Genomic DNA, 20,362 nt, shown 5'->3' with positions numbered 1-20,362 from the left:
GCTGCTCCGGACAGTCAGGTTGAGTGGGAACGAGAGTGAAGGGACCAAGGGAGGCGTGCTGGGAAGCCCCAGCAAATTCCCCAGTCGCTGGAAACAGGTCCAACCAGTGTCTGCACATTCATCGCAGGGAGCACAGGTGAAGCTCCGGGGCTTGAGGACAGGGTGCCGGCTGGCTCGGCGGCTCCCCCGGGGTCCTCGCTGAGCTGGCCCCCTGCAGACCGCCTGGGCCCGCCCTCCGGCCCCCTCGGTGCCCAGCAGGTGGCATCTCCACAGGACGCCAAGATGGAGGTTCCCACGGGGACCCAGTGCCACTTCTCACAGGGCCTCCTGCTCTCAGGTAAGGAGGAAATGCGCCCCCAACGCCCAGGCGAGCAGGTGAGCCTCAGCCCCGGGGTGGGGTTTCCCCTTGGAAGAAGGAAAGCTATCAGGGAAGATGAACGTATCAGAGAAGGAAGAAAAGGGGAGGAGCAGAGTCACAACCCATCACCACTTTATCTACGGAATTTTCTAGAATATTAGGACCACGAGGGCAGGAATGTATCTGTGTATCCAGTTCCCTGCTGCATCCCCAGCGCCTAGATATCGAGAGAATTTTAGACATATCCTGTATAATTGGCATTTTAGCATAAATAATATATGTGCTTATAAGTATTGGTTACCAGTGATGGCGAACCTATGACACGCGTGTCAGAGGTGACACGCGAACTCATTTTTTTGGTTGATTTTTCTTTGTTAAATGGCATTTAAATATATAAAATAAATATCAAAAATAGAAGTCTTTGTTTTACTATGGTTGCAAATATCAAAAATTTTCTATATGTGACACAGCACCAGAGTTAAGTTAGGGTTTTTCAAAATGCTGACACGCCAAGCTCAAAAGGTTCGCCATCGCTGGGTTAGACCAAGCATGTCAAACTCAAAGGCTCACATGGGCCAAATAAACAAGGTTTAAGTGTATGTGGGCCACACAAAAAACAAAAGCTTCAATTTTCATAGAAATGTAGGTTTATTTCAATAGAGACATGCTGAATACAAAGGGCTGAAATAAATGAGTCATCGTTAACATAAAAGAATAGAACATTTTAATAAAAATTAATATTTTGTTTTGAACATTAACTTACCAGACACTGAGTAACTGCACCAATTAATAAGTGTAACACAATAAACCTATTTCTCTTGTTCTCCGAAAGCAAAATATTTCCTGTTGTGCACACCAAACAAGTCAGTCCAAGACTAATGACGTGGAAATCGGCTGCTAAAATATTCGCTGCTAGTATTAGTGGAGAGAAATGGTGCGCCTGTGGGTAAGGGAGATGAATGCAACATGATTGTAGTAATCAGTCATTAGCGAACGTTGTAGTTCATTGTTAATAACTAGTGGCCCAGTGCACAAATTCGTGCACATCGAAAGGAAATTAATTAGAAGAAATATTTTAATATTGCTATTCGCCCTTTCTCTATAAAAGAAGTGTCAACCAAATTCACTATCGACAATGACATTGAAACACACGCGTGCGATTGGCGTCAATGAGAGCTTTATATGTATCACAATGTGCAAATCAACTTAGCCTTTCATAGATATAGAATAAACTTGCTTAATTAGACCTGCTTTCTGATGTAGCTAAACTTTTTCCAGCCCAGTGAAGCACCCCAACTTCTCTTTCAGGTAATTGTCAGCAACACAGCAGTAAATATCAACAGGAAGCAGGTTATTATTGTAGATCACGTAGGGAGAACAAAGGGTGAAATACTTAACTGCAGGAGTGTTTGACTATATTCTGAGCAGTGAGAAAACCTGAAGTCATTTTCAAGGTCCACCATTTCTTACTTCTTTTCAGTCGGGTCAAGTTTCTAAGCTTTCTAAATCTCCGTTTTCCGGCTAATGAAAAGAAAATAGGATTCCACCGAGTCTCCTATCTACCTACTCCAGGACTTCTGTGAGGATCAAATGAGATGAGGCACGGGAAAACGCTTCACAGACATTTGGTTACAGTGTGAAATGTTTCCACCTGTGTTCCTGGGTGGAAGAAATTGCAAGGGGGCTAGTCATCACTAGAGAGAGGAAGCTGGGCATTGCTACGTGATGGCATTACCCGGCACCCACAGCGACCCATTCAGGGCTGGGCTGGGCTGTGGGCTGCATTTTGCACCATTTCGGCAGCATCGGCTGTGATTTGGTGGGTTGTCACTCCAGGGTGGTGGTGGGGCCTGTGTCCCACTTGGGGGAAGCCGAGTGTTGCTTTGTGGGTGCCAGGTCCACGGGGCCATTTCTCTGTGCGCATCACAGCAGCTCCTGCATTCTGCCCCCTGGTGGTCAGTGCACATCATAGCAACCAGTCAGAAGGTGGGAAGGACACTTAGCATATTAGCCTTTTATATAGATAGATGATGTATAACAGGATATTGTAAAAATTAAGATACAAAATTTTTATTAAAACATTTCTTACATACAGTTATATTGGCTGGGCTGCAAAAACATCAATTGCGGGCCACGAGTTTGACATGCTTGGGTTAGATGAATGAAGTAATGAATTCAGAGACTCCCAGTGCTTACAAGCAGGCCACACAGCATCTCAGGGCAGAAAACAATCTGGACCAATGGAATGGCAAATCTGTGGCATCCATACCCAGGTTTCCACTCCTGAACCCAGGGCAGACATTACTAATCAATTCCAGCACTGTCCCCAAAGAACAGCACTCAGAGAGAGTTCTTACCCTCAGATGAGGACTTGCAGTGCAGAGAATGCTATGGTCCCTGCCCAACACACCTCTGATCTCAGGCCTCCCTGAAACTCCCCACAGCCTCAGTCCTGGCCCTCTGGGTCCCCCAAGGCTCCTGGGCGGCCCTCCGCATCCAGAAGATTCCAGAGCAACCTCAAAAGAACCAGGACGTGCTCCTGTCTGTCCAGGGCATCCCGGACACCTTCCAAGACTTCATCTGGTACCGGGGGAAGGAGACAGATGGTGGCACAAGGCTGTTCACCTACATCCCTGACATACAGCGGCCCCAGAGAGACGGCAGCGCCATGGGGCAACGAGACATCGTGGGCTTCCCCAATGGCTCCATGCTGCTGCGTGACGCCCAGCCCAGAGACAGCGGCACCTACCACGTGGAGGTCCACATCAACCCTTCGTTGACCATGCGGGCCAAGACTGAGGTCCAGGTGACCGGTGAGTGTTGGGTGCTGGGGGAGGAAGTGGGAAGGCTCATGCACCCTGAGCAGCTACCACGTGCTGGGCCCGGTGCAAACACTTCCTCTATTTCACACACATTGATTGAGCACTTCCTGTGTGCCAGGCTCCGAAGATATTTACTCCCCGCATGCATTAGCTAATGAAATATCTATTGAATGACAAACACAGAGACAGGCCTGGCGAGTGGACCATCTCACTCCTCACATGCACTCATTAATGAAACACTTATTGAGCACCTAGTGTATGCCTGGTCCAGAGGGATACACTATGTCACTCAGTCTTCATGTTCATACATCAAGTGTTTTTTGATTAATCCACTCTGGACCAAACACAAGAGACAGGGTAGTGGACAACAGCAACGGCTACCATTTCTTGGACACTTGTTACGGGCCAGGGACTGTTGTAGACATGCCCTAGGGCAGGGGTGGGGAATGGCTGGCCCGAGGGCGATGTAAGACCCGCGAAATCATTTGGTCTGGCCCTGCCAAGGCACGAGGGGTGCGTTAATTAAGTGATTGACAAAATACAGCAGGCTATTTTTTTAATGCATGGATCTTTTTATTAAATACATTTTTATTGATTTCAGAGAGGAGATGAGAGAGAGAAGCATCAATGATGAGAGAGAACCATTGATCGGCTGCCTTCTACACACCCCTTACTGAGAGTCGAACCCCATACCACGCACCTCCAGCTCAGAACTTTGCTGGCCTCAACTCATTTCATTCCCACACAAACCCTGTTGGGGAAGCCCTGGGGTGAACCCCATTTTACAGAGGGGCAAACTGAGGCCCAGGGAGGGCCCAAGACCACACCACTGGGAGGAGGGGAGCCAAGGCTCCAGGTGGGACCAGTCCATCCCCTGGTGCCTCTGCCAACCGGCGCTTTCTCTATCACAGGGACTCCAGGAAGCACCGAGGGGTCCCGTGGAGAGAGCGGTCCCATGGAGAACAGGAAGTAACAGGGCCTGGCAGGACCTGCCTTGACTGAGCACAGGGAGTAGGGAAGCAGAGCGGTGCAGCTCAATGGAAAAGGAAGAGCAAAGCAAAAGGCAGAGGCTGAATTCATGGGAATTAGGGACAGAGCTGGGACAGTCACCTTGGCAACCGGGGCATGTGGCCCCAAGTTCAGCCCCTCCATGGTGGGGGATGGAGAGGGCAGGGTGCACTCCCTGCATTCCGGGTAACTCGCAGGCTTTATCTCTCCTAATCATGCAGGGATTGGGCTCTAAGGGAAGCCCCCGCAGTGGGCCTGTGCAGAAAGGGGCTTAATATGCCCTGGCCGGTTTGGCTCAGTGGATAGAGCGTCGGCCTGCGGACCAAAGGGTCCCGGGTTCTATTCCGGTCAATGCTTGGTTGCAGGCTTCTCCCTAGTCTGGGCCCTGGTTGGGGCTTGTGCAACCAATCGATGCGTTTCTCTGTGTTTCCCTCTCTCTTCTACTCTTCCTAAATATCAATGGAAGAATATCCTTGGATGAGGGTTGACTAAAATAAAGAAAGAACAAACAAACAAAAGCACGAAAGGAAGGAAGGAAGAAAGGAAGGAAGGAAGGAAGGAAGGAAGGAAGGAAGGAAGGAAGGAAGGAAGGAAGGAAGGAAGGAAGGAAGAAAGAGAGAGAGAAAGAAAGAAAGAAAGAAAGAAAGAAAGAAAGAAAGAAAGAAAGAAAGAAAGAAAGAAAGAAAGAAAGAAAGAAAGGAAGATGCCGAAACCGGTTTGGCTCAGTGGATAGAGCGTCGGCCTGTGGACTGAGAGGTCCCGGGTTCGATTCCGGTCAAGGGCATGTACCTGGGTTTCGTGCACATCCCCAGTAGGGAGTGTGCAGGAGGCAGTTGATCAATGTTTCCCTCTCATCGATGTTTCTAACTCTCTATCTCTCTCCCTTCCTCTCTGTGAAAAATCAATAAAATATATTGAAAGAAAGAAAGAAAGAAAGAAAGAAAGAAAGAAAGAAAGAAAGAAAGAAAGAAAGAAAGAAAGAAAGAAAGAAAGAAAGAAAGAGGCTTAATAGAGTCCTGGGTGCTCACGGGGCCTCCAGGCTGGGAGCCAGGAACCAGAAATTCCTCAGCAAAACTGTGCCTGCCTGCCTGCCTGCCTGCCTGCCTGCCTGCCCGCCTGCGGGGCACTGGAAAGCTGCACTCATTCATTCGTTCGTTCATTCATTCATTCATTCAACAAACATCCATTGCCCACCTGCTGTGTGAGAGGAACTGGATCTCTGCCCTGGTGGCATTTATACGTCCGTGGGCACGTCCACCTCGTCCTCCCCATCAAAGGCCTGGTCCGGGGCCCTGCCGAGGTCTCTAGCTTCTGCAGCCTAGCCTCACGCGGGTGCATCAGAGCCTGGGTCACCTGACCGTGGGAGGCTGAACAGGAAGCTAAGAAGGGGAGTCTCTGGAGGCGAAGGATTCGCAGGCCCAAGGCGGCCTGAAAACAGCGTGGCCGCGGGTCCTGAGGCAGAGAGAGCACCTGGAGAGTCAGTGTTCCAACAGGCCAAGGCAGGAATGGGGGCCTCTCCTGACCTCGCCTTGGAAGTCACACCGTGCCACCTACACGGCATTCTTTTTTTTTTTTTATCCTTGCCTGAGGACATGTTTATTGATTTTAGAGAAAGAGGTGGGGAGAGAGAGAGAAACATCAACGGGTTGCCTCCTATACACACCCCAACGGGGGACCGAACCCACAACCTAGGTATGTGCCCTGACCGGGAATTGAAGCCGCAACCTTTTGGGGGTACAGGACGACGCTCCAACCAACCGCGCCAGCCAACCAGGGCTTGGCTGCATTCATCCTTCGGATTACAAGGGAGTCACCGAGATTGGCCCCCATTCCAGGTCGGGGTGTCAGCGCCTCCCGCTGGAGAGAAGAGCAAGGCCGGATCACAGAAGCGCGTCCTGTCCCAATCAACTCTGGAAAACACAGTGATTCACAGGCTCCCTGTCTGCTTGCTCACTGTCTATAATAAACGGCAGAAAATGCAGCGAGTTCTAAAAAGAGGACGCCTCATCGTGCGAACCGGGCAGGGCTTTTGCTGCAGCGGCAGACCCTGCTTCGGGCTGATGGAAGCAGCAAAGGGACAGATGGAGAATCCAGAGCAGCTCAAGGGCTCTGCAGGTGCCAGGCAGCCAGGCGGGCGGTGTTGTGTATGGAATTAGGTCCCATAATTCCATCCGGAAGATGCGCTGTCCCAACCCGCAGTCCTCAGAATGGGGCCCTCTTTGGAAATAGGGTCTCCACAGAGGTGCCCAAGTGATATGAGGCCAGTAGGGTGGGCTCCGACCCAGGAGGACCCGTGTCCTTATAACGTGGAGAATTGTGGACACAGAAATCTGGATGTGAAATTGCCCGGGGTTTCTATGTCAGAAGCAATGTCGCGTTTTGTTTGCTCAACACGGTGCTTTAAGGCATAAGCTGTTCACGCACGAGGCTGGAAAATGTCTCTATTTGCGGCAAGCTTCTGCCCAGCGAAAACTCAAGGTTCTCTTCCCAAGGAAGGAGGGGGCATGGGTAATGCCTTCCTGGTGGCAAAATGACCCGTGTTCACAGGCCTCACAGCTCCAGGACTCCGGGAAGAAGGGATGTCCTGTTCCCAGACTCCAACCACAGCCCTTCCCCTCACTCTGGCTGGCTCCGCCTGAACCAATCACTTAGGCCGAGTCAATGAAGGGTTCTGATTGGCTTCCATCTGGACTGCTGCCCATCCTGATCCAACCAACTGTGACAAGGGGTGGGTCTATACTGATTGGAATATGTTAATGAGGCCCGAGGCAGAACTGGGATTGGGGTCAATCCCTCCAAAAAAGCCCATTTTTCCCAAAGTTGATTGCAGCGATAGGCTCTTCTGTGATATGACCTTGCTATTCTCCTGTCCACAACGGTGGCATGGTAGAGGTGCTGGGGAGACACCCACATGCCCATTCTCCCAACATGAAGACACTAATTGTGCCCTAGCCAGTTTGGCTCAGTGGATAGAGCATCAGCCTGTGGACTAAAGGGTCCCAGATTCGAGTCCAGCCAGGGGCACATGCCTGGGTTGCAGGCTCAATCACCCCCAGTGGGGGACGTGCAGGAGGCAGCCAATCAATGATTCTCTCTCATCATTGATGTTTCTATCTCTCTATCTCTCTCCCTTCCTCCCTGAAATCAATAAAAAAATATATATTTTAAAAAGAGGCCAAAACCGGTTTGGCTCAGTGGATAGAGCGTCGGCCTGCGGACTGAAAGGTCCCAGGTTCGATTCCGGTCAAGGGCATGTACCTGGGTTGCGGGCACATCCCCAGTGGGGGATGTGCAGGAGGCAGCTGATCGATGTTTCTCTCTCATCGATGTTTCTAGCTCTCTATCTCTCTCCCTTCCTCTCTGTAAAAAATCAATAAAATATATTTTAAAAAAATAAAAATAAAAAGACACTAATTGCATAACTAAGTAAGTAAGCTAGGAAGAGAAGCTGTATCAGCAGTCTACTTGGCCTGGGTTATCCGAGAACACTTCCAGAAGAGCTGCGAATGGGAAAATGAGGAGGAGTTACAGCACATGGGGAAGAGCATGCCAGGCAGAGGGAACAGCATGGCAAAGGCTGGACAACCAAGACAGTGAGGAAGGGAGTCGGGGGTGATGAGAGTGGATCGGTGGACTGGGCAGCAGGTGGCAGAGCAAGCAGGTCCTGGCCGAGGGGGCTCTGGATATTGTGGGAAGATTGGGCAATTAGTGAGGGGGCGGGAGGACAGGCGCTGGGAGGTCTCCTGAGCCAGAACACAGCCTCAGCCTTGCCCCACCTCCTGAGTCACTCAGGGAAGCCACTGAATTTTACCGGCTGTTGTGGGGATTGGATAAGCTAGAAGGTGCAAAAGTTGCTGGTGCAGTTTCTGGAAAAGGGACAGCTTTCTATCCTCTGCCCAAAGTGACCCTCTGGGCCTTGGTTTGTACATCTGCAAAATGGGTCTAACTTAGCCAATTCCCTGGGAAGGAGACTACTACTGAATATGCCCAGATACCAGACAAGTCTGGACACAGGCTATCCCCTTCCCCCCAGTGACAAGATTAAAGTTTAAAATGGGTTTTGAGCCCTGGCTAGTTTGGCTCAGTGGATAGAGTGTCGGCCTGTGAACTGAAAGGTCCCAGGTTCAATTCCGGTCAAGGGCACATGCCCAGGTTGTGGGCTCAATCCCCGGTGGAAGACTTTCGGGAGGCAGCCGATCCATGATTCTCTCTCCTCATGGATGTTTCTATCTCTCTCCCTCTTTCTTCCTCTATGAAATCAATAAAAATATATTTTAAAAAATAGAATGTATTTTGAGCACTGTGAACAAATAAACTTTTAGGGAGATGGATGAAATAGGCAAACATTTATTAATTTGAATATGTATGTATGTATGTACGTATGTTTGTGTGTGTATACACACACACACACACACACACACTAGAGGCCTGGGTGCACAAAATTCGTGCACCAGTAGGGCCCCTAGGTCTGACCGGCAATCAGGGCTGAGCTGTGGGGCAACTGTCGGGGCGATCAGGGGACCCCTGCTGGCAACTGCCTTGGCCGGCCTGTCGCTGCCCACTCGCCAGCCCCACCCCACCCCCACCAGTCACCTCCCTCTATGGGGTGACAGGCAGGGCGATCAGGGGGCCCCCACTGGCACCTGCCTTGGCTGCCCTGGGGCCTGCAAGCTGGGGGCAGCTCCTACATTGAGCGTCTGCCTCCTGGTGGTCAGTGCGTGTCATAGCAACCGATTGTTCTGCCGTTCGGTCGATTTGTATATTAGGCTTTTATTATATAGGAGATATATATGTGTGTGTGTGTTTATGTGTATGTATATGGAGAGAGAAAGAGGCTCTAGTCCAGTGGTCAGCAAACTGTGGCTCTCGAGCCACATGCAGCTCTTTGGCCCCTTGAGTGTGGCTCTTCCACAAAATACCACGTGCGGGCGCACATTGAAACTTCATGGCCCATGCGCAAAAGTTGGTATTTTGTGGAAGAGCCACACTCAAGGGGCCAAAGAGCCGCATGTGGCTCTGGAGCCGCAGTTTGCCGACCACTGCTCTCGTCCATTTGGAAATAACAGTCTTTACCTGTTCTGAGCCTGAAATAGCTCATTCCCACCATTCAAGCGCTCTCGGGACTCAGTCATCTTTTAGAAGCCACACAGAGTGGCTATTAGTTCCAGTGGCCCAGGTGTGATCACTTACCGTGAGCCCTCAGGGAGTTCAGTTCACCTCTCTGTGCCTCATCTGTACAATGGCATAGACTCTACTTTGTTGGAGAATTGAGAGAAGTGTGTGTGTGTGAGAGAGAGAGAGAGAGAGAAAAAAAAAACCTCATTCAATCTTCACAACAACCCTATAAGGTAGGTATTCTTATTATCCCCATTTCTCAGATGGGAAAACTGAGGCTCAGAAAGGTTGAGCAATCTGCCCACGTTCAACATAGCAAGTAAGAGGCAGGGACTAGAACCCAGTATTCTGATCTCAGAATCTATTAACTCAGCTGCCAACAAGGGTTGGGACATAAGTGTCCAACTTGAGATTACAGGCTGGGGGTCCTCATGGTGGGGGTCCCAAATCTGGCATGCTGAGGTCGAGAACCCTTCAAGTTGAGTGCCCGGTAGTCCCCCAAAGAGAGAAACATCGATGTGAGAGAGAAACACCAATCGGTTGCCTTTCATCCGTGCCCTGACGGGGAATCGAACCCACAGCCTTTCGGAGCCACTCCGGCCAGGTGATGTGTTGGGTTTTATGTGCAGTGGAATGAACTCAGGTCTGAAAAGTGGGAGAGAGCTCTGGGGCGGGAAGTGGCAGTGACACATCAGTGCTCTATAACCTCTCTCATTCTCCTCAGAAAAGTTTACGGAGCTGCCCGTTGCACACCTGCCCGTGAGCACTGGGATCGTGGCTGCCATCCTCATCGGGTCTCTTGCCGCCGCGTCCCTCCTCGTCGGCAGCATTGCCTACCTCCTGGTGACGAGAGGCTGGAGGGGCCAGAGGCACAGGTACAGGGGCCCCAGGCCACGCTGCGTCCCTTCTGTCTCCTCCCAGCCCCCGCTCAATCCCTCCCGTTCATTGATTCTTCCACAGGCCACATCATCTGGCTCATTCACAATCTCATCCAATCTTGGGACTCCTGAGGTGACAGAATCTTTCTGTCCTGTCTTAGACAGAGCTCTGCTTTGCCAGGGACTAAAACCCGCCGCTTAAACTGGCTTACAGAGAATTAGAAAGTGTTTTGGTCCTGCATGAGCTTCAGGTGTGGCTGGATCCAGGGACTCAATTTTGTCAGGAAACTCCTCCATGCATCTCTCACCTCTGCTTCCCTCTATGGTGCTTTCTTCCCAGGCAGGCTCTTACCTTGCAGTGTGACAGAAAGCCCCTGGTGGCTCCAGGTTTAGACCCCACCAGCTCCACCGCTGCAGGGGAAGGACCGTACCTTGTTCCTGGTAGTTCCAACGAAGCCAGAGGGCTGCCTTCAATCACAGGTCCTTGCACGGGCCAGGCACTGTGGCCGGGTGCTGGGATGCTCCAATTGGCCGAACATGGGCTCTTCGTGCAGCCCTGGAGCTGGAAATAGACCCAGCTTCACATGATCAAACGGACTTCGAGTGGGGAGGGGCTCCCCAAAGGAAAGCCAGAAGCTATGGCCAAAGAAGTGGAGTGGGTGGTGGGCAGGCAAAGCCACCAGATGTTGCCTACCTCTGCATGGCGGGGGGGCGGGGGGGTGAGGGAGGGAAGGGGGTCGGAGCAGTCTTCTCTCTCCCGCAGCTCTTCCTTATGTGCTGTGCTTTCTTAACCTTCATCATTTTACTTTTCTTTCTTCTGATACGTTCTATGTAGGGGTGAGAAGGAGCTGTAAAATATAATATAAGCTGCCCTAGCTGGTTTGGCTCAGTGGATAGAGCGTCGGCCTGCAGACTAAAGGGTCCCAGATTCAATTTTGGCCAAGGGCACATGCCTGGCCCTTGGGTGACATGGTGGGTGGTTGGGGGCTCGATTCCCTCCCCACCAGTAGGGGGTGTGCAGGAGGCAGCCAATCAATGATTCTCTCTCATCCTTGATGTTTCTCTCTCTCTCTCTCCCTTCCTCTCTGAAGTCAATTAAAAAAATATTTTTAAAATAATAAAATAAATAACAATAATATAAGCAGAACCACCTTAAAATGTAGCCAGAGCAACAAACAAAATAGAAACAGGTTCATAGATACAGAGGACAGACTGACAGCCGTCAGAGGGCAGGGGGGAGGGCGCTGGGTGAAAAAGGCGCCTTGAACATTTCCTCCCTCGAAGCTTTGGATGTGAAACAGCGCCAGGTGACCTCTGGCCTGGGATTAAAGCCGCATCGTGTCCAAAGTGCTGTTTGCAAAATAACAAGGAGGCGGTATTATAACGATGACTACGGGCTGATGGCGACCTCTAGGCTGGCCGCCTAAAGCAGTTTTTAGAATGAAAATCACTGTGCTCCCTTCTCTGCAGGGAATCACAGAAATCACAGAAATGCCCCCTTCTATGGATGTCCTTGTATCCCTGCCCTTTCTCAAGATCCGCCTCCTAATCCGGGCGCGATGTGGACTTCTGCCTCAGCCAGTTGTTTCCTGAATGGCTCGTCTTTTTTTATCTCAGATAAAAGCTCGTTGCCTGGCAATTTGGCCTCAGATAAAAGCTTGTTGCCTCTCGGTGCGGCCTTTTATTTTTAGGTGAACACAGCCCAGGGGGCCTGGCCCTGGGCGGGTCTGCCTAGGCCAGTGGTTCTCAGCCTTGGCTGCAATTAGAATCACCTGGGAATCTTTTTAAAATCCTGATTTCTGGGCCTCGTCCTCGGGAAATTCTGTTTCTTTGTGATGGGGTGGGGCCACAACATGAGTAACAAAGAAACAGAATTCCCGGAGGGCGAGGCCCGGAAATCAGGATTTTAAAAGGATTCCCAGGTGATTCTAATTGCAGCCCAGGCTGAGCACCACCGGCCTAGGGCCCAGTGTGTGGGAGCTTGACTCCCTGCAGAAGTTTCACAGCACGAGTCCGGGTGAATTTTATTTTTTAAACTCGAAAAACATTTCTTTACTTGGCCACATCACTCATCATTGAAATGATTAGCTAAACCTTCTATCTTCTTAGGAAAACACAGCACTGTGGAGTGTCTATTGCATCCTGTGGAGAACTTCGATCTTGGGTCCCAGGCGAAGAGCTCCTGGTTTTGGTCCCATGAGCTCTCTTTGAAACGACCTCTCAGGAGAATTTAGAGGACGTCTATTAACGTGGGGGGCAGTGGCTCGAGAAAGGGCTGGGGAGTGAGCCTGGGCTGGGGGCCTTGGGACAGGCTCAGGGGGGTGTCTGGGATGAGCTGCTGCAGCCCATTGCTGCCCTGGTTGCAAGCCTCAGGGGGTCCCTTAGAGTTGAGGAGATGCAGGCCTGCGGGGGAAGAAGCCGGCGGCACCGGCATGCTCCTGGGAAGGAGAGGGTGCTGAGTCCTTTGTCTTGAGGCTTTTATTTCTCTCTGGCAGCAGGAATTTCAGGGGAGTCTCGGGGAGGTTTCAGCAGACCATTCATCACTTTTCCAGGTCTGCTCCTCCAGGGGCCTGGTCTCCACGGACTGGGCAGTGTCAGGGCAGGGGCGGTCCGTCATGGCAGCTGGTCCTGGTGTGGCCCACCTGGTTTTGCTGCTTTTCTGGGTCTGGAGCTGAAATACAGCTGAGGCCGAGATGTTATCTGTAGGGGGGTGACCTGTATCTGCTGTAAATTGCTGTCAGTTTGCTCAGCCACCTGTCTCCCTGAGCAGGGGATTTAAGCTACCCTCTGTTGGGGAGGAGCAGTGCAAGCCATTTATCTCTCTTAATTGCGGACCAGTAGTTTTATTGCCAGCTTTACCCACTGGCCACATAAGTTTCAATAAAATAGATAGATGATAGATAGATAGATAGATAGATGATAGATAGATAGATAGATAGATAGATAGATAGATAGACAGATAGATTTTTTAAACAGTCAGCTGGGGTCCCTCAAAGTCAAGGCCATAATCTTCACTCACCGTGGACATAAGACCTGATCAATCTCCAACCCCCACCTCATCTCCCGGAACTCCCCTCTTCCCACGCTCACAGTCCCTCCTCCCAGCCACACTCCTCTCCTTGCTGTTCCTTTGCTGTTCCCGCTCCTGCCTCCGGGCCTCTGTACAGACTGTTCCCTCTGCCTGGAACTCTCTGCCCATGATTTCTGCACAGCTGGTCCCCTTGGTTGGTCCAGGCCTTTGCTCAAATGCTACCTCCTGGGGGAGGCTCCCAGACACCCTATGGAAACTACGCGTGCACCCCTTCCACCCTCTGCTCCCTTCCATCTGCATTTTCCTTCATAATACTTTTCTCTCTACTGCTGATTGTTTATTCAGATTCTCTATCTATCATCTATCTATCAATCATCTGATCAATGCTATCTCTATCTCTCTCTCCCCGCTAGTGTGTCCACTCTAGGGGTCTTTGTTGGCCTGTGTCCCCAGTGCCTTCAACAGTACCCAGCTCATGGGTGGTGGCCCATAAATACTTATTCAGCGCATTTACAAATTTGTGGTAGTGAGGCCAAGTGTACTTTTTAAATAAGGGTATTCAAATGAGCCCATTTAAAAAGAAATTTTGTTTACAAATGCAAGAGAAAGTTTATTTAGAAAGTCACAGAGGTAGAAAGAGTGAGCCAGCTGGGCTGCATGGGCTCAGGAAGTAAATTACAGAGGCCAAAGAAGGGCTCTTGGAGCTTAGGGGGGAGAGAGAGAGAGAGAGAGAGAGAGAGAGAGAGAGAGAGAGAGAGAGCCTCAAGAGAAATATTAAGGAAATCATGAGCAGGTGGATGGAGCAGAATTGCTTAGATAGTCTGCTTAAATGGTGACTTCGGAGGAACATTGCTCGTTGGCATAAGGTGGAGACTGGGGGAACTGAGGAAGGGCTGTGTGGCAGGGGATTATGGGAGAAGAGACGTGGACAGGGACAGGCCTCATCCTGGCTCACTCTGAAGCAGGGACATGGCTCTCTGGGGCCTGGTGGGCTTTCCGGCTCCCCGGGGCCTCTCTCCACCCCCGGACGTCGCTGTACTAATGCTGGTTCCCTCCCCATGCCCCCAGGATGGCGACCACAGGGAAACCGGAGCTGGGCCCCAGTCACAACCCTGGTAAGCCAGGGGCCCTGTCCTGCGACCCGGGCAGCCCCCTGCCTCCTTCCTCTTCTCCCCCAGCAACAACCCCCCTGGCCTTCCCCTACTAGGGGCCTCCCAAACATTTTCCCCCCAGACCTCTCTGGGGTCCCCAGGCTCAGCCCACAGATTCTGAGGGCATCAGCACTCACCCCAAACCTGTTTTTCTCCTCTGCTCAGTGTCTGCCACTCCCTGACCCCAGGCACCACACTCACCCAGCCACCAACAGCCACAACCCACAACCCACCTCAGGCTCCACCTCCCAGATCCCCACACCCAGCTCCTCGCCTCCAGCCAGCCTTCACTCCTGGCAGCGTCCTTCTAAAACTCTGACCATGTCACTCGACTCAAAGACCTTCCATGGCTCCCCAGTGCCGTAGGATGAAGTTCGGGTTCCCTGACAGGCCTCTCAAGGACTCCCATAAACCAGCCCCCCGCCCCCCGACTTTCCTGGCTTCATCTCTCACATGGTACATTCCCATCCTCAAACAAACAAGCAAAACAAAACAGAAATATCTACATCCAGACCGAACAAACCTATTATAGTTCCTCAAACATGGCAGTTGCCCTGGTCTGGTGGCTCCGTTGGTGGGAGCGTTGTCCTATACAAAGGCTGCAGGTTCGCTTCCCGGTCAAGACGCATACCTAGGTTTTGGGCTGGATCCCCGGTCAGGATGTGTAAGGGAGGCAATAATCGATGTTTCTCTCTTCCTCCCTTCCTCTCTTTAAAATCGATGTAACATGCCCGCTTGTGGGCTCAATCCCCAATGTGGGGCATGCAGGAGGCAGCCAATCAGCGATTCTCTCTCATCATTGATGTTTCTCTCTCTCCCTCTCCCTTCCTCTCTGAAATCAATTTAAAAAATTAAAAATAAAATCAATGTAACATATTCTGGGGAGGCAGGAGGAGGATTAAAAAAACAAACAAACATGGCAGGGTCTCCCACTGCATGCACCCCTCTGGCCTGGGCACAGCTCTCCCTTCCCTGACAGGCTCAGATGTTCCCTCTTCCAGGAAGCCCTCCAGACACCCCTCCAGGAGCCATCTGGGCTCCCCCTCTCCAGCCCTGCCCACTCGGGGTCGTCCCCTGTCGGGGGCAGCTCTGTACTCCCACCGGACTGTGAGCCCGGCTGCCTCCCTCACTGCTGTGTCCCTGGCAGAGCGCTGGGCAAGAAGAGGGGTTTGCACAGCTGACCGCTGAGTGAATCAGTGGGTGCCAGCAGCAGCCGGCGTGGGCCCCGGGCATCTGTCAGCTGTTCCTCCCCTCGTCCTCTGCTTCAGGTGACAACATCTATGAGGCCATGCGGTCTCCGGGCCTCCTGGCGTCCCCCCTCCGCGACACGGGGTCCCTGAGCGCCTCCGCGGTGAGCCCCACCCGCCCTTCCGCCCGAGCCCACCCCGCCCTGGCGCCTCCCCGCCAGCGCCCTCCTGGTCTAAGGGCCAGAGAAGGGGCTGGAAGGAAGCAGCCCGTGGGCTCCGTTTCCCTCTGGCCTCTATTTCCCGCACGGAGCATGGACGCCCTGTATCCCGGGGGGTGGGGGTGGGGGGAATAAGAACGACAGTAAATAAGTGGAGAAACTTCAGAAGCTCAGACTGAAAACATGGAGCCCCGGTGCTGGCGGGAGGCTGGGCGTATGGGGGTGATGGTCAGGCTGCCCCTGAGGCGGTGCCCTCACACCCATTTCCCAAAGGAGAGCACTGAGGGCAGGGAGGGGCCACGGGGGCGGGGATGACACCACAGGGCAGAGGGGGCAGGGGGAGGGGGAGGGAGGGGGCCTGGCTCACCTGTGTTCTTCCCTTGCAGCCTCCGCTCCTGCCCCTGCAGCCCCCACCCCCGCCCCTGCAGCCCCCACCCCTGCAGCCCCCGCCCCCACCCCTGCAGCCCCCGCCCCTGCAGCCCCCGCCCCTGCAGCCCCCGCCCCTGCCCCTGCAGCCCCCGCCCCTGCAGCCCCCGCCCCTGCAGCCCCCGCCCCTGCCCCTGCAGCCCCCACCCCTGCAGCCCCCGCTCCCTCCCCTGCAGCCCCCGCCCCCGCCGCAGGTGCCGGAGGACCACCACTACCAGGTGCGAGGCTGGGAGGCAGGCGGGGCGGCGGGGACCCCATGGAGCTGGGAGCGGAAGGGTCAGGAGGACCGCTGGGCGGGGCTGTCCACCAGCCCCCCCCCCCCCCCCCCCCCCCGCTCTCCTCAGGGTCTGCAGCCCCCGGGATGCCCGTCACAGCCCCGGGGAGCCTCTGGGCAGGCCCTTCCCCTCCTGAGGCTGCAGTTCCCTCCTCGGTCACAGGGTCCGAGGCTGTGAGCGTCACAGGAGGAAACCAGCCCAGAGAGGGAAGGGCCTCGCCCAGGGTCACACAGCAGGTCAAGGCCCAATCCTGGGCCTGGATCTCAGCCCCTTCAGGCCCCGCCTGTCTGCCCCTGGGTCTCTGTCCCCCTCTCTGTGCCCCTGAGTCTGCCTGCAGACCCCTGTGTGTGTCTCCCTACCCCCTTCTCTCTCTCTCTCTCTCTCTCTCTCTCTCTCTCTCTCTCTCTCTCCCCCCCCCCCCCCTCTTATCTTTCTCTCCCTAACTCTTTCTCTGTACTCCTCACATCTCTTGTTTCTCTGTGTCTGTCTCTCCCTTCCTTCATCTCTGTCGCCCTGTCCGCCCCTTTTCCTGCCTTGTCCCGTGCCTCCGTCTCTAAGTCTCTCTCCATCTCAGGCTGCCAGTCTCTGTTTGGGTGTGTTTTCCGCTGTGTCTCCCAGTCCCGAGCTGGTTCTTCTGACTCCCCTGACTCTCACCCCCACAACACCCCCCCTCTCTCTTTCCCCAGGACCTGCTGAACCCCGACCCTGCCCCTTACTGCCAGCTGGTGCCAACCCCCTGAAGGAGTCCCAGCCAGGCCTGCGGGAGAGGAAAGGCCTCAGACCGCCCCAGGGACCGGGCAGGACCAGGCCGGCAGGGCTGTGGGGCTGACGGGTGGACTTGCTGAAGACACAGCAAGACCCCAGCAGGTGTCCAGCGGGGACAGGGGACCCGGGCAGGGCCCATCCTGTCGCTCAACCTCTGCGTGTGCCACCCGCCCTTCATCTGGTCCTCCCAGCAACCTGACCTAAGCCATGAGCTGGGAAAAGCAGTCTCTTCCCTCCCCTCTCCTCCTCCACTGGGGCATTTGGGGGTGAGGAGGGCGGTCTGGGCCTGCCTCCAGCCAGATCTCACAGGCGCCCACTTGGGGGGACTCACAACTGACTGTCAGCCCACAACACTGCTGCCCCTTCCCCCGTCCCACCCCGCCCCCTCCCTGGTTGCCTTCCCAGCCCCTCCCCCTGGGGACAAGGCAACCCCCCACCATACATGCAGGGAGGGCTGGCCTCACAGATCTGTGGCCCAGAGGACAGTCCTGGTCAGTTACTCTGGCTGCCTCACCCCTCCCCTCTCAGGCAGAGCCCACCCTCTCTAAACCCATCTCTCAGAACCTGTGGCCCTCTTCTGCCTGTTGTCCCCACCTGGATCTCACCAAATCCCTCAGGGCAGGACTCCCTTCTCTACCCCACCCCACCGCACCCCCACTCCCAATGGGAGCCCAGTCTCTGGCCCTTAATTCACTCATTCATTCATCCAGCAATAAGCAGGCTGTGTGGCCGTGCACAGTTCTAGATCCTGCAGCTTTGGCAGCGAATGAAGTGGAGGAAATGCACTCCTGGAGGGATACTCTGACGGGAGAGAGTCGGGAAACTAAAAAACTAACGTAGCCCTGACGGGTTTGGCGCAGTGGATAGAGCCTTGGCCTGCAGACTGAAGGGTCCCAGGTTCGATTCCAGTCAAGGGCACATACCCAGGTTTCGGGCTCAATCCCCAATAGGGTGTGCAGCAGGCAGCCAATCAATGATTCTCTCTCATCATTGATGTTTCTCTCTCTCTCTCTCTCTCTCTCTCTCTCTCTCTCTCTCTCTCTCCCTCTCCCTTCCTCTCTGAAATCAATAAAAGTATATTTTTAAGAAAAGAAACTAGAATAGGTCATTGGGAGTGTGTCAGTTGTGGATGTGTAGAGTTGTAATCTGGTATGGTCTGAAGCCGTCCCCTGGGTGCACTGGCTCTGGGGCCTCCCAGGAGTTGCAAAGTCAGCCACGGCCTGGGGCCACCCGGCAGGAGCTACAGAGAGATCTGCAGATGGCTGCTATTTATATTGGGCCTGGAGGTGCCCAGGTGAGGCCCAGTTGTGAAGCAAGACAGGCTGGTGCTAGTTTGGGGTCTTGGGCCTCTTATTGATAGGTTTGGGGCACACTGATATCAGCTACTGCTTGTTTGAGAGATTTTAGAAAAGTCTGGAGCCTGAGCTAGGAAGGCCATTCATATGGAAAAGCTGCTCAAACAGCTTGGGTGAGGCTGCAAATTGGATGGGGTGAGGACTCAGGGAGTCACCAGGGTGGAGCAAAGAGTGTGGTCCACGCTGATGGAAACTCAGATATCCTCTGCCACAGAAACAATGATCTCCTGTCAGCACCCCATCTGAGTACAAACCACCGCAAGTTCCTGCCCTGATGCCAGACAATCCAGTTCCTCTCTGTATGTCTCTGGATCCCCGAGAGCCTCCACCCAGCACTGGAGCTCAGAGGAAGCTGGACCATGTAAGAACTGCAGGGTCTCCAGCAGCCTCCATGTCACTCAGCCGCAGTCCCTGCTGGTTTTTTCAGCCCAAAGTTACAGGGATGTCTTCCCAGCTCTGGAACCCTGAGGTGTGGGGCTGGGACCGCCTGCTTCTCAGAGGAGGCCTCTGCAGCCAAGATATCCGTCCCGATTCAAGACTGTCCTTTCTGAACACGCAGAACAAAGACCGATGTGTACACATACACTAAAATGTAAAAACATGTATGAGAATGATAAAACGCCAAAATCTGGCTTGTTTCACCTCTGGAGAGCTAGGAGGGAAATGGGGTGGATGTGTACACAGGGGAGTCTTGTATCTGTAATGTGTCCATTAAAATATATCAAATGTGAAGGCGAAAAAAGTTAAATGAGGTTATAGGGTGGGGCCCTAATCCAACAGGACTGGTTTCGTACGATGAGGAGGCAGCTGTCTGAAAGCCAAGAGGAGTGGCCTAAGGAGAAACCACACCTGCTGACACCTTGACTGTGCACTTCCAGCCTCTAGAGCCGTGAGAAAATAAAAAATTTGTGGTTTAAACCACCAGGTCTGTGGTGTTTTGTATGGCAGCCATAGTTGACTAATACAGGCTCCTCCTACCACAGCCCCAGGAAATGCGTTACCAAAAGGTGGTGTTGTTTTTTTTTCCCCCTTCATTACTATGAAACCAGAATTAAATATAAAAATAATGATAACAATAGCTCCAGTGAGAAAGCCTGGCCTCTGTACCTTTACACGTCTGAATGTTTTGAATTCTCAGATTGGCCTTGGGAGGCTGGGACAATTACAGTCCCATTTTGCAAATGGAGAAACAACCCCCACAATCTCCATGACTAAAACATCAAAGACTTATTTCTTGCTCATGCTACCTGCTCATGGCAGGTAGGTGGGTGTGACCAGGATCAGGAGAGCTCTGGTTCACATCTATTCATTCAGGAGCCAGTGGACAGAGCCCAACACGGCGCAGGGAAAGGGAGGGACCATGGCAAACCACACACTGGCTTCCAACCAGGAAGTTACACTCCCACTTGCATCTCATTGGCCAAAGCAGGTCACAGGGTCCACTCTCGTGTCAAGAGGGCTGGGCAGGTGCAATCCTACCAGGTGCCCAGAATGAGGAGAACCGAAATGCGTATTGCTGGGTGCGAGCTCCTCTGCTAGGGGCTGGACCTCCGAGGGCACCGGGACCTGGAAGAAGACTCGCGTAGCCGAGGTGTATGGGGCACGCTTTATTGCACACACAGCAGCCGCTGCAAACACGGCAGCCACACGCAGGCTGGTCAGCAGCGCGTTTTACACTCACTCAGACAAAAGAGGCTTCTTGCCAAGGAGCGACATCAGTGTCACACACGATAAAGGTGCGCCTGCGCAGTGCGTGCAAACTGCCGTGTCATT

At 53.2% G+C, this 20,362-nt stretch overlaps 1 protein-coding gene and 1 non-coding gene across 4 annotated transcripts; one reads left to right on the top strand and one right to left on the bottom strand.

Annotated features, from left to right (window-relative positions):
* CEACAM19 (CEA cell adhesion molecule 19) lies at positions 1-18,612 on the top strand. 3 transcript variants are annotated; one of them, XM_059666210.1, is made up of 7 exons: positions 1-337; positions 2,803-3,171; positions 10,028-10,178; positions 14,281-14,327; positions 15,632-15,714; positions 16,314-16,412; positions 17,156-18,612. In XM_059666210.1, the coding sequence occupies exons 1-7, from the start codon at positions 283-285 to the stop codon at positions 17,207-17,209; spliced, it is 858 nt and encodes a 285-aa protein (XP_059522193.1). In that variant the 5' UTR covers positions 1-282; the 3' UTR covers positions 17,210-18,612. The 3 variants fall into 3 exon arrangements, with proteins under 3 accessions (XP_059522193.1, XP_059522196.1, XP_059522194.1); XM_059666213.1 differs by lacking the exon at positions 16,314-16,412 and having other exon boundaries at positions 6-337; positions 17,156-18,608; XM_059666211.1 differs by lacking the exons at positions 15,632-15,714; positions 16,314-16,412 and having other exon boundaries at positions 6-337; positions 17,156-18,604.
* Positions 12,275-12,400, bottom strand: LOC132217686 (small nucleolar RNA SNORA25). The gene has a single exon (XR_009448961.1). It is a non-coding gene; the product is annotated as a small nucleolar RNA SNORA25 (small nucleolar RNA).
* Positions 18,613-20,362: the final 1,750 nt, after the last annotated feature.

This window comes from Myotis daubentonii, chromosome 15, assembly GCF_963259705.1.
Source record: "Myotis daubentonii chromosome 15, mMyoDau2.1, whole genome shotgun sequence".
Lineage (NCBI taxonomy): Eukaryota > Metazoa > Chordata > Mammalia > Chiroptera > Vespertilionidae > Myotis > Myotis daubentonii.
Note: the sequence above shows the minus strand (reverse complement) of the source record. Positions and strands in the feature narration are given on the sequence as shown.

Bases quoted from the DNA above. Each gene is read 5' to 3' on its own strand.
- CEACAM19 (XM_059666210.1), top strand. From the start codon at position 283: ATGGAGGTTCCCACGGGGACCCAGTGCCACTTCTCACAGGGCCTCCTG. The intron at 10,179-14,280 runs GTACAGGGGCCC...CCATGCCCCCAG, and splicing joins TGGAGGGGCCAGAGGCACAG to GATGGCGACCACAGGGAAAC. The intron at 15,715-16,313 runs GTGAGCCCCACC...CCGCCCCTGCAG, and splicing joins GGTCCCTGAGCGCCTCCGCG to CCCCCGCCCCTGCCCCTGCA.